The sequence below is a fragment of the Gadus chalcogrammus genome, chromosome 14 (assembly GCF_026213295.1).
Source record: "Gadus chalcogrammus isolate NIFS_2021 chromosome 14, NIFS_Gcha_1.0, whole genome shotgun sequence".
NCBI classification, from domain to species: domain Eukaryota; kingdom Metazoa; phylum Chordata; class Actinopteri; order Gadiformes; family Gadidae; genus Gadus; species Gadus chalcogrammus.
In genome coordinates, this window is record NC_079425.1 from 21,979,727 (window position 1) to 21,990,859 (window position 11,133).

At 43.2% G+C, this 11,133-nt stretch overlaps 3 protein-coding genes across 5 annotated transcripts; 1 reads left to right on the forward strand and 2 right to left on the reverse strand.

Annotated features, from left to right (window-relative positions):
* Window positions 1-1,922: 1,922 nt before the first annotated feature.
* On the reverse strand, window positions 1,923-4,622 carry gins2 (GINS complex subunit 2). Its single transcript, XM_056607105.1, has 5 exons — window positions 4,325-4,622; window positions 3,929-4,043; window positions 3,316-3,415; window positions 3,078-3,204; window positions 1,923-2,799 (listed from the first exon to the last, which is right to left on the reverse strand). The coding sequence occupies exons 1-5, from the start codon at window positions 4,412-4,414 to the stop codon at window positions 2,671-2,673; spliced, it is 561 nt and encodes a 186-aa protein (XP_056463080.1). The 5' UTR covers window positions 4,415-4,622; the 3' UTR covers window positions 1,923-2,670.
* On the forward strand, window positions 3,813-11,097 carry LOC130403009 (cytochrome c oxidase subunit 4 isoform 1, mitochondrial). Of its 3 annotated transcripts, XM_056607107.1 has the most exons (6): window positions 3,813-4,012; window positions 4,391-4,541; window positions 8,773-8,849; window positions 9,249-9,413; window positions 9,622-9,753; window positions 10,766-11,097. In XM_056607107.1, the coding sequence occupies exons 3-6, from the start codon at window positions 8,774-8,776 to the stop codon at window positions 10,900-10,902; spliced, it is 510 nt and encodes a 169-aa protein (XP_056463082.1). In that variant the 5' UTR covers window positions 3,813-4,012; window positions 4,391-4,541; window position 8,773; the 3' UTR covers window positions 10,903-11,097. The 3 variants fall into 3 exon arrangements, with proteins under 3 accessions (XP_056463082.1, XP_056463081.1, XP_056463083.1); XM_056607106.1 differs by lacking the exons at window positions 3,813-4,012; window positions 4,391-4,541 and adding an exon at window positions 7,788-7,925; XM_056607108.1 differs by lacking the exons at window positions 3,813-4,012; window positions 4,391-4,541 and adding an exon at window positions 7,841-7,929.
* On the reverse strand, window positions 5,142-7,788 carry emc8 (ER membrane protein complex subunit 8). Its single transcript, XM_056607104.1, has 5 exons — window positions 7,224-7,788; window positions 7,036-7,112; window positions 6,878-6,947; window positions 6,692-6,786; window positions 5,142-6,228 (listed from the first exon to the last, which is right to left on the reverse strand). The coding sequence occupies exons 1-5, from the start codon at window positions 7,431-7,433 to the stop codon at window positions 6,069-6,071; spliced, it is 612 nt and encodes a 203-aa protein (XP_056463079.1). The 5' UTR covers window positions 7,434-7,788; the 3' UTR covers window positions 5,142-6,068.
* Window positions 11,098-11,133: the final 36 nt, after the last annotated feature.

The window sequence follows — 11,133 nt, forward strand, 5'->3', positions numbered from 1 at the left end:
CCTGCCATTTTTTTTATATATGTTAATGCTTTTTTTGAGGGTGGGGTGGGTGGGTCAATAAAGCCCTGCTTCTAGTGTGTGTACTGCTGCTGGCTAGCTCATGTTGAGGTAACATTATGAGAGTGGGAGAGAGAAATAGGGTACAACTCTCCATGTCGTCCTCCTCTCCAGCACTCTGTGCATCTGACACCCAGTTACAGCTCCCCCCCACCCTAACCCCCTTCTCATCCCCCCCGTCTCTGAGCTCAGCCAAGCGTACTTAGAGGTCACTGAGCTGAACCCCCCCCTTCTCCCCACACTATGTGCCTCTAGGTTCGAATCCCCCCCCCCAACCCTAGCGAGGGTTCCTCTCTCGTTGGTGCCTGTTTTTGTTTATTGTCTAAATGAAGGGAGACACTCAATAGTCCATTACTGAACAAATCCTACAGCCACGTCCAAAGGTATCAAATTAATCGCCACTCACTGGACTTCAATGTCATCATCATTAAAATAGTAAAAACACAGTGTATAATTAGAGGTGGCATATTATGCCTTACAAGGTTAGGTACTTTGCCAGAGCCATATAAGGAGTGTGCCAAAAAAAGGGTAATTGTAAGACCATATTGGATCCTCAATTTATAATAAGTCTCAATTAGGTTGCCAATGCAACCAGGATTCCAACCATGACGGCCAACTCACATTATTTCTGTCCCCATTTTCCATTGGTGTCAATTCTGTCGTAAATATCCGCTCCCTCCATTTCCCCCCAGCGTGAGACACCTTGATCCGTCATCCAAAGGTTCTTGTTTGCCAACATCGTTATCAAATCTCAAGGACCTCACCTGTTCTCCATGCTGGGGGCCTCTGAGGTGCAAATCAAAGCTACTGCATTTCCATCCCATCCTTGTTCTGTTTGCCGAACCACTGCGCGGTGAATGGAGTGTCAGTGTCCCTAATGAGGCACTTCAGCATGTCCACACTGGAACTCTGTACATGCACTCAGACCGGCCCTGGTTGTTGTTCCTGACACCTCCCCCGCCCCCCCTCCTCCACCCAGCCCTAGTACCACCCCCCCTCCCTCAACCCCACCCTGTAGTACAGCACTGACTGCTCTGTAGGAGCTGACTGGACCAGGGGGTTTCTTCAGGGCAGAGTCAAAGGGTGTGGGATTCGAACTACAAGTTGGTAATCCATCGTGGGACTGTACCTCTGACTCCCAGGATTAAACCACGATGGACCCCATTATTTTTTAATAACTATAATCGTGAACACTTCACATCACATTACCGATACTAACAGAGGTATTTTTTACACGATTCCACGCTGTGACCCATGTCTCACCCAACCTTATCTCAGACCGGTCGAACGTCGTTTTTATTTTTTTATGTCATGAAGCAGAACATAGCAAAGAGCACACAGCCTATCAGATTAGTCGGGAGCACTCATGTTGAGGTGAGCTGCCAATGAGCACGGCGGGCAGAGCAGTAAGCACCGCCCCCTGACCCGCCCCCCCCCCCCCTGACCTGCCTCCGTCTCCATACTCCTGCATCTTCAGTCCAAGCACGCTGCGCAATAGCCCCCGACTCAGTGGAGGATGTCTAGATGCTGTGAAATTCTGTTTTTCAAAAAAAAATGTACTTGTTTGAATTCCTTGTAATGTAATATATTCTTTGTTGAATGTGGTAATTAGGTATTTATGAATATGGCTGTGATTTCAGACAAAAATAAAATATTTCAAAGTGTCATTTTGTTTTTTGCTGGTGTGTTTTGGTAGTTGTGCGATCCAGGAATTGTCCGATCCTTCAACTCTATGGTAAGAGGTTCCCAAACAATTTTCAAACTTTTGTCAAAGACCCTCCATATAATTTTAAGCAGTCAAATCAATAGATTCTCATTACCCTGTAAGAAAGCGAGAATTCTCATTTCTGTTTGTATGCTGTTCAATACACACAAACCAAATAGCCATTATTAAATTCTGTTTATTGATTTAACATTTCAAAGATTCAATGTTATTAAACTATGTTTGATACTTGTTGCCATCCACTTGCTTGCGGACATGATGCAACAGTACCGAAGCTTTAACAAGTCAAATAACATTCATTTTCCAATATCTACACAAAGCATCCATCATAAAAAAAGAAACCCAAGCACATGATGGAAGCATGCTGATGTTTGAGTCCAGGTACAGCATATCATCCACATATTACATCCTGCACAGCAGATAGACGCATCTTCCTTATCAACCAGTCCAGGGAACACCACCCAACCCGTTGGTAGCCATCCCTATGCCTCTGGTTGTTAAGGGGGTGATATTATGCCACCAGGTGTGAGTGATTAGCCATCACAAGCCGTTTGAAAATCTTAGTAATGTCACATGTGGGTGTGTCCATCTAGATGTGTGCTGGATAGATCAGTCTACCAGCCTACCCAGTGGACTAGCAAATGTTACTAGTCTATCCAGCATACATCTAGGTGGACACGCCCACTTGTGATGTCACAAAAACGCAGAAAAAGGCTGATTTTCAAACGACTTGTCATGGCTAATCACACTCTCCCCCGGTGGCATAATAATATCACCCCTTTAAAAACAGAAACCAAGTTTCCGACCAGCTCAGAACAGATCCATGTCACTTCTTCACACACCATGTCGCTGCCAGACCCAGACGACCCAGCCGTCGGCGTCCCAGACGGTCAGTAGTCGGGGCCCTTCCCCGTGCTGGTGCCAGGCTGCATGTTGGAGCGCAGCTTGAACATGCAGTTGAGAGAGCCGAGGAGGAAGCTCCTCGTGGTGTTGATCTCCATCAGCGTCAGGTTGTCCAGCTACAGGAGAAGATCAGAACCACGCGACTGGGGTTAACCTCTACCTATGTGCCCACGACCACTATCCTGATTTAGACATTTTCATAAATATTGGCCAGCACAAAAATAATAGATTGTATACCAGATTACATCACCATTAAAACCATAGCAAGCAGATAATAATGCTTGCTAGCAATAATGAAAAGGTGAATATAAATCATATCGAATTATTTAAAAAAGGACAGTAATAGTAACATACACAATACTTAAACGGCAAAAGAAAACCGAGGGCTCCTCACCTTAGCATGGGCCTCCTGCTGGCTGATGAAGCTGTCCGCTGAGAGCCGCAGCTTAGCGATGCGCGTGTCCCAAATGTCCTTCACTAGCGTCCGAATCTCATCCGCTTTGGGAATGTTGTCAGATGCACTGCACGCAAAATACATGAGGAACATGGATACAGTGAGGCACGGGACTAGTCAGGGGAAGGACATCAGGGGAGAACCCGAGTAGCGAGGTGGTGTGTTCAGGTTTACTCACTGGTTCAGAAGGAGCTTGGTTAGTTCCATGTAGTACGGGCTGGGAGGCGGTGTGAAGGAATCCTCTTTCCTCTCCATCTCTCTCACCTCCTCCAGTTTGTCTGCGGACCGCACATGAAGAATGTCATTGTAAACGTATTCTTGGCAAATGATGATTTACTTGCATCTGCTGCCAAATATAATAAGATGCTTGGATTTTACAATGTAGTTTCAAGTGTCTGTCTGTCTGTCTGTCTGTCTGTCTGTCTGTCTGTCTGTCTGTCTGTCTGTCTGTCTGTCTGTCTGTCTGTCTGTCTGTCTGTCTGTCTGTCTGTCTGTCTGTCTGTCTGTCTGTCTGTCTGTCTGTCTGTCTGTCTGTCTGTCTGTCTGTCTGTCTGTGTGTGTGTGTGTGTGTGTGTGTGTGTGTGTGTGTGTGTGTGTGTGAACTATCCTTGAAATGTGGTGCAGTAGGTCTAAAAGCACTACAAAATGACGCGGTAACCAATATGTTCTGCCATTGGGCAATGCTTAGGGCCAACAGTAAGATGATTGCTTAATTGACCGGTCGACTACTGATTGTAGCCTACTCCCTTTCATTCTGGTGACGCCCCCCACGTTAATTGTGTGCATCTTACCAACATCCATCCATTGAGGAGGCAATATTCGACATTTCTGTCTCTGCTTCAGATTCAAAGCAAGCCAAACGGGAACTTGTACAGGTAAGCCAGGATTAAAGGGCCCCAGATCCCCCTGATAACACGGAAACATGACACAATAGATAAGGTAACCATGAGCCTTGTATTGTAATGTAAGGTTAAATACGATGGCATGCTCTACTGCGTCTGATCTAAAATATAACGTTAGGATTAGACGCTGTACATTGCTTGACTGTTAACACTGACTTACTCAAAATTGCATTACTTTTATCGGTTCAAAATATGAAGTGGTCTCCCTATTAGGATCCGATCAACGTAAGTAGTATTCTGACTCTGCTGTTCTGACAATAACAATGTACCGTAAAATGTACTTACACCAATTAAATATATTTTATCAAGGCTGAAGTTTGGGATTATCTTCACAATCTCCTTTTCTGCCAGAAATTCAACTTCAGTCGGATCCATGGTGGTAACATAAAACAACAAATAGTGTGCGACGAACTGTATGGAAGACCCCGGCAAATGTTCCCGCGCAAGTGACGTCACTTCCAAGGAGGCGGTGTCAGGAAACGTCAGAAATTGGATTTCAGAGGTAACAACGAACGTTCAACGATTAATATTTAGGATTTTTGATGTTTATTTTACTATTCATAACAAAATAGGGTGTGACTCGAGATAGGTCCCCATTTGGCAATAACGTAATTATCTTCTCCAGCTTTTTATTTCTACGCTTGACCTAGTACTTCTCGCGAGATCTGGTAAAACCATCGCATTCGTCTGTAGCAGTAACAACAATTGGACACATGGTGGCAGTGTGGCAGTAAGGTACAACTTCGGGGTATCGCATCAATCCTGTGACATACATTTTGGGTAAGGTGCGCCTGCCTTCGATTTCCCCAAAACAAGCCCACTGTTGGCACAAATTACTGCATTGTGCATGTTCCATTGTTTGTCAGTGATGAGCAAATACAAAATGACAAGTTAGGATTAATAAAATATAAAACTGTCTTATCATTCAGTTTCAGACGAGTTGCATACTTAATATTACATCCCAGGGTATCATATTATAAATGCAAATAAAAATGTTAAGCTGCAAAGTGTTGCCGAAACTGAATTTCAATGTTTGCCTCGATAAAATATCAAACTTGTAGTTATCTTTAAAAATGAATGACTTTAAGTAAATTTTAGACAGATGTGCTGTTTTTTAAATTAGGGATCAGATATCCTCATCACCAATTTTAAGGAGACATTGCAGCCTCTAAAAGATTTCTATGAAGAATTCAGAAATGACTTTCTTCTGATCTGCCCTCCAAGATCCAAATGTGTGCAACTTAGCCCCGGTCTGCGTCTCATTGGACTGGGAACCTCACAAGTCGACAAGTTAACAAGTTTAATGAAATAGAGCAAAGAGATTACAGACATATCTGTGGAGAGAGACTGAGCAGAGCTGCACACGTAGATTACCAGCCCTTCTCTGACAGCAATAGAAAAAAAAAATACATTTCATACAGCATCTATCAATCCTGCATGGTTTAGTTCTCATAACCATATCATAAGTCCATCGACATTAACACATATCCAACAGTCATTCTAACATTACAGTTATGATTGGACACAGACAATTAGTTTCTCTGGCTCCGTCTATATTAGCTATGTATTAACATTATTAATAAATCTGCATTTAGTAAATTACCATTATAACAGTTTTCATAAGATTCAGTATCAATCATTTTATCCACAGCTTAACCCTGAAATTACAGGACAAAATATATTACCTTTTTCTAAAAATTCGTTACGCAAAACAATTATGAAATAAACTAAATCGGAAACATTGGAGAAGAAATAAATGTTAAGTTTCATTCTGAGAGAAAACTACCGTAATCCCCTCAGCATCCCATACTCCAGGGAGTGGCAGCACACCAACAGTGCGTACAGTACCAATGAGCTTGCCCTTGAAACATTTGGCCATCAATGCTCCCACAAGTCTCCCATCAACGTGAGAGACTTTGAAAAGTTAAGCATTTAGTACTTTTTGTTCCCGGTGCTACGCGTTGCGTAGCATCATGCATGCTGTATCGGCAGTATCTCTGTCCATGTCCGATACGCTCAAGGCTTGGATCTAGCACAGGTCCAACACAGACTTGTTTATCACTGGGTTGGTCCAGTCGTTCCTCAGGTCGTCCAGGTGGTTGTCAAAGTCAATCAGCTGTTCGTAGGAGCGGCCTTCAAGCAAGGAAGAAGTGATCTTCTGGGCCTCACACCAATCCTCAAAGCAGTCCCTGAAACACACAGCACACAACGCCTTTTAGTAGGGCTGGGAGATTAATCAAATTTTGATCGATTTCTATTTTAGCATCACACGATCACAAAACTAATATAATCAAGTTTTCAATTTATTTTTATTTTCATTAAATATTTTATAGAAAGTACAGAACAGCTTGATACATATCTGTACATTATCATCTGTACAGCATCTTTTTTGTATCGAGCAGCCCTACTTTTAAGTGAAGCCATTTGTATGTATTGCACATCCACATGATTGCACATAACTTCCCTTTTCACTCGAGTACTGTGCAAGCTTCTGGATGCCTTATACAATGATATGTCAGCGAAAGGTGTAAATTGTGTGCCTCAAAGGCTCCGTTGGAAAACGATATACATCCAAAATGTCACGCCTGATCATTTACAGAAAACTGGGGATATCAATGGTGTGATGGTCACACTGTCTAGCTTGAAACTTACTGATTCACATCTCTGCTCTTCCATTTGTTCTCGTGGTGGTCGAATATCACAACAATGGGCTCAAAACAACTCATTGTCAGTCTATTGCTATCCACCTGAAGGAAAAGTAAAATCGAAATTAGAAAGACTCCAATAACTCATCTGGGATATTCGTTCGTATTCATCCAAACCTCTGGTTGTTATTACCATCACAATGGCTGTTTCGCCAAAGTTCTCAGCTATCCGGGCAGCAACTTTTTCAGCAACCTGGTTAGGTCTGTAAATAAAAATAAAAACACTTTGACAAGCACAGTATAACACTATACCTAGTTCTGCTTTCAATATGAACCGCCAAACTTTGTTACCTGAAGTCCTTGGTGCGTTCATTGGCTTGATAATACCCAGCAATGAAATATCGATTCTCTTTGCACCAAGTATCAATCTGTGAACATAACCAAAAGTCTCTCAACCAAAGTATAAACGTGACAGACATTCAAAGCAAAGACTGGTTTAGATGTAACCTTTTAAATGTGACCATCATCCATTGACTTACCAGTGTGAGAGCCACCTCGAGCATGGGCGCAAGAGCCAGAGTCCCGTGGAAGAGCGGCACGCAGTCAACACATAGGACGGGGGCAGAGGGGTCTTTCTTGTTATCCTTCGTCTTCTCTGCCACTAGCAACCCGTTCACGGCGCAGTGGGGGTATTTGGCAGCGTGTAAAAGCATTTTACAGTACGCCTGCGTGGTCAGTATGATCGGCATGTTTAAATCACCCCCAAAGTCCCAGGCAGAATAGTTCAGATATATGGGCTAAATAGCAGTGGAAGTCGTTTTTAGGCTACTAGCGTTAGCTGGATCTCATTCCGGTGCATATGATATGACACCCTCTATCCCAGGGTAGGTGGAGAGCGTTAGGCCAGCAAAGATGTGCAAATACAGCCCGCAGTCAAACAGACAAATATTCACTTCTTCTAATCCAACACAAGCATCAGAGAATCCGACAGTCCGTATCTAATATTTGCATCGGTACCGACGGCACAGGTGGATTCAACTCGGTACAGTCAGTGCGACCGTAAAGCGACGACGTGACGACAGCTTCCCCCAGTGAGCGCGACCGTAAAGCAAAGACGTCACGACACTCAGTTTATATTTACGGCACCAAGTTACGACACCCCGTTAAGCTGCACGGCTTTCCGCTGCCCGTCGCACTCCCTTTACGGCTAGGTTAACGCGAAAGCAAGCAACAACGGCACAGTAGGTTGTTTATTCCCTCTACTATATACTTCTCGAAATGTACTGCGAGCTACGTTCACGTTGTTTATCACAGCAAAGGATGTATTAGCTGATCACTCAGTGGATGCGGAACGAGTGGGTTTGACCAGAAGCGATTAGTGATGTTTGACATTGACTAGGGCGGAGGAGGAAGAGTAGCGGCTGGGTTACATTCGAGGCTAGTTCTGGTTAGCACACGGCTATCATCCGGAGCGGGGACCGGGGTATATATGGTGGTGCATCGTGTAGGGTTGAAGTTTAACGCTTTAACGCTGACCTAGTCCTCTAAGCCTTTAGGTTAAATAGAGATCGTTCCACCTTGACGAACCAGTGGTTTAGCGCTGGTTTTGCACCGGGCGCTGTGACCTTGTGCTATCCGATAGCCTAGCTGCACCGTACAGGTATATAACGTTTAGACGGAATTCGCGTGGGCTATGTTAGTATATACTGCTGCACAATATGAGGCAACATTTGCGAAACATTGAGTTGATTGATCCATGATGTATCGCTGTAGAGACAGTCTGAGGGACGAACTAGTCGCTTTACTATTTGGTCGGACAGTCATTGCTGCAGTATGCACCTCACGTTTATTTAATTGTAATTGGCTTTTGACAGCTATAATGTTGTTTCATGGCTAAGTGGATCAATTAGGAATGTATTCCTCGTCAGAAGTGTATTACATAGTCGTTTTCCTATAATCTATTGTCTTACTGCAAATAATATATTTTTATTATGCAAACTTGTCTAGATTTAATAAAATGTTCCAAGTTGTGTACATTCTGAATGGGCCCAAGAAGATAACCCTACTTCATATAATATAATTTAACAGAATGCTGGCCGCCAGAGCCCTTCGTCTTGTTGGCAGACGTGCCATTTCCACATCGGTCTGTGTACGTGGGGGACATGGTAGGTCACTGCTTTCCATATGATTTTCCTAACTTGTCCTTGGTCTTCCTAACTTTTGAGTTGAAGAACTTGCAACCAAAAGATAGCAACCCCTTTGCACTAAAATGTTCACTGACAAAATGCTCGTGGCTGTTTTAAAAACTGAAGGGTACTGGGGCAAGATAGGCATTTAACAGCTATGAAAGGTGATGACCTTTCCAATAACCTTCTGATCTTTTACTTTTTTTTTTTATAATTCAAATAACTGATTTCAGTGTGGGTGTGTGGACCAGCCAGATTTTTATTACATCCATTTTTTTTCAAAAGCATTTTCCTTATTACTAATCAATACACATTTGATATAATGACTATAGCTAGTTAGCCGAACCTGACTCCTTTAGTATTCTCCCCGCCATGCAGGAGTCGCGAAGGTAGATGACTATGCCCTGCCGGCCTACTTCGACCGGCGGGAGAACCCTCTGCCGGAGATCCGCTATGTGCAGGACCTGAGCTCGGAGCAGAAGTCCCTGAAGGAGAAGGAGAAGGGCTCCTGGGCCACGCTCTCCAATGAGGAGAAGATCGCACGTAAGACTACCCATCCAACCCTATGTGTTTCATGGTTGATTCAAGATTCAAGGCCATTCAAGATGGTTTATTGTCATAAACACAACCATTACAAAAGCATGATGTTCTGATGATTTGATGTTTGTAAGTTTCAATGTCAACAATGAGGTGCACGAAAATGGGTTTTGTTATAAATGAGTTGATGGGTTTTTGTGTGCAATGTTGACAGTGTACCGCATCAGCTTCAATCAGAGCTTTGCTGAGATGAACCAGGGCAGTGCACAGTGGAAGTCGGTGGTCGCGGGGATGTTCTTCTTCTTCGGCTTGACCGGCCTGGTGGTTCTGTGGCAGAGGAAGTTCGGTGTGTATCAAAAACAATTTAGTCATTGATAAGACTTGTGATTAAAAATTATTGAGTCATTGTTAAGACTTGATAAGACACAATTAGAGAACAGACTGCCTTCATTCAAAGACAATTTTCTAATATGGCAACCTGTGGGACAAATAAAGCTTTAGATCTAATTGATCTAATAATTGACGAATGTACCACGTCCAAGGTGTGATGCAGATTGGTTGAAATAAGGGATGTGCATTTCTGGCAAAAATACTATTCGATATTTGCTGAGAAGTATTCGAATAATATTCAAAAATCGGTCAATCAAGTACCCCGATCGCACAAACGCACCTTGTATACATGCATACACAATGACACAGGGAGAGGCTTCTATGATTTGTATGATATCAATCTGTTTATTTCAACAACTGCGCCATCAACACTCAAACTCCCAAATTAACTTCACACGTTGTGTCTTTTTACAATTTATTTGTTACCAGCATTCGTAGTGTTGATCAGCAGAGAAATAGTCCGCCAATAAGACATTGACGTGGCTTAGCAACCGAGGACGCTGGGGTTGACAAGTTACCAGACTACTTCCGTAGCGATACAATGGAAGAAAAAAATCAACTTTCCTTGACAGCGGTCATTATATGCTTAGCAACGGTGAATTATTCACCACCGGAAGTTGTGAAGGCCCATGCAAGTGAACGAAATGTTCAACAGCATTGATAAGAGCCGTGTAATAAATAACGATAGTCACCTTCATTATTTGATATTCTACGTGACTATTCGACGATCGTTGCCCATCGCTAGTTGAATTTCTCTCTTTTGAGTGTTGTGTATGTGTAAACCCTAGTAAGCCTCGTCCTCTAGTTTAAATATTGAGTTCAATCACTGTTGAGTCAAGCCTCATCAAAAGAGCAACAATGGATTTGTATTGAGCATCGTCTCTTGCAGAAATGGCCGCTGTATCCGTGGCCTTCTGTACTGTGAGTCTGCTGTTTTTGAGTGGTGCTGACCATTGTTTTCTCCACAGTGTACGGCCCGGTGCCTCACACTTTTGAAAAAGAGTGGAAGGAGAAGGAGCTTCAGAGGATGCTTGACATGAGGGTCAACCCAGTGGAGGGCTTCTCTTCCCAGTGGGACTACGAGAACAAGCAATGGAAGAAGTAAATCGCCCAAGGGGACCATCAATCACCGCCACCCTATAAAATAAGACGACAGACGACACAAGGATATGTCCAAACAGATATCTCTGTATTTATCAATTGTTCAAATTACCTCAGACTCTGCATTCTGGAAGGCCTCTTCCTCTTACGGTCGTTATGTATTTTAGAGATGAGAATAAAAGTTCCTATGTTTCCCCAAGATATGTTGTCAAGTCAATTGTGGCCACTTTACTTT

Excerpts from the sequence above, each read along its gene's own strand:
- emc8 (XM_056607104.1), bottom strand. The coding sequence starts at position 7,433 with ATGCCGATCATACTGACCACGCAGGCGTACTGTAAAATGCTTTTACAC. Across the intron at positions 7,113-7,223 it reads TCGAGGTGGCTCTCACACTG|ATTGATACTTGGTGCAAAGA; the intron begins GTAAGTCAATGG and ends TTATGTTCACAG. Across the intron at positions 6,229-6,691 it reads AAGAGCAGAGATGTGAATCA|GGACTGCTTTGAGGATTGGT; the intron begins GTAAGTTTCAAG and ends TGTGTGTTTCAG.
- LOC130403009 (XM_056607107.1), top strand. The coding sequence starts at position 8,774 with ATGCTGGCCGCCAGAGCCCTTCGTCTTGTTGGCAGACGTGCCATTTCC. Across the intron at positions 8,850-9,248 it reads CTGTGTACGTGGGGGACATG|GAGTCGCGAAGGTAGATGAC; the intron begins GTAGGTCACTGC and ends CCCGCCATGCAG. Across the intron at positions 9,754-10,765 it reads TCTGTGGCAGAGGAAGTTCG|TGTACGGCCCGGTGCCTCAC; the intron begins GTGTGTATCAAA and ends TTTTCTCCACAG.
- gins2 (XM_056607105.1), bottom strand. The coding sequence starts at position 4,414 with ATGGATCCGACTGAAGTTGAATTTCTGGCAGAAAAGGAGATTGTGAAG. Across the intron at positions 3,416-3,928 it reads TCCTCAATGGATGGATGTTG|ACAAACTGGAGGAGGTGAGA; the intron begins GTAAGATGCACA and ends TGCGGTCCGCAG. Across the intron at positions 3,205-3,315 it reads ACCAAGCTCCTTCTGAACCA|TGCATCTGACAACATTCCCA; the intron begins GTGAGTAAACCT and ends TTTTGCGTGCAG.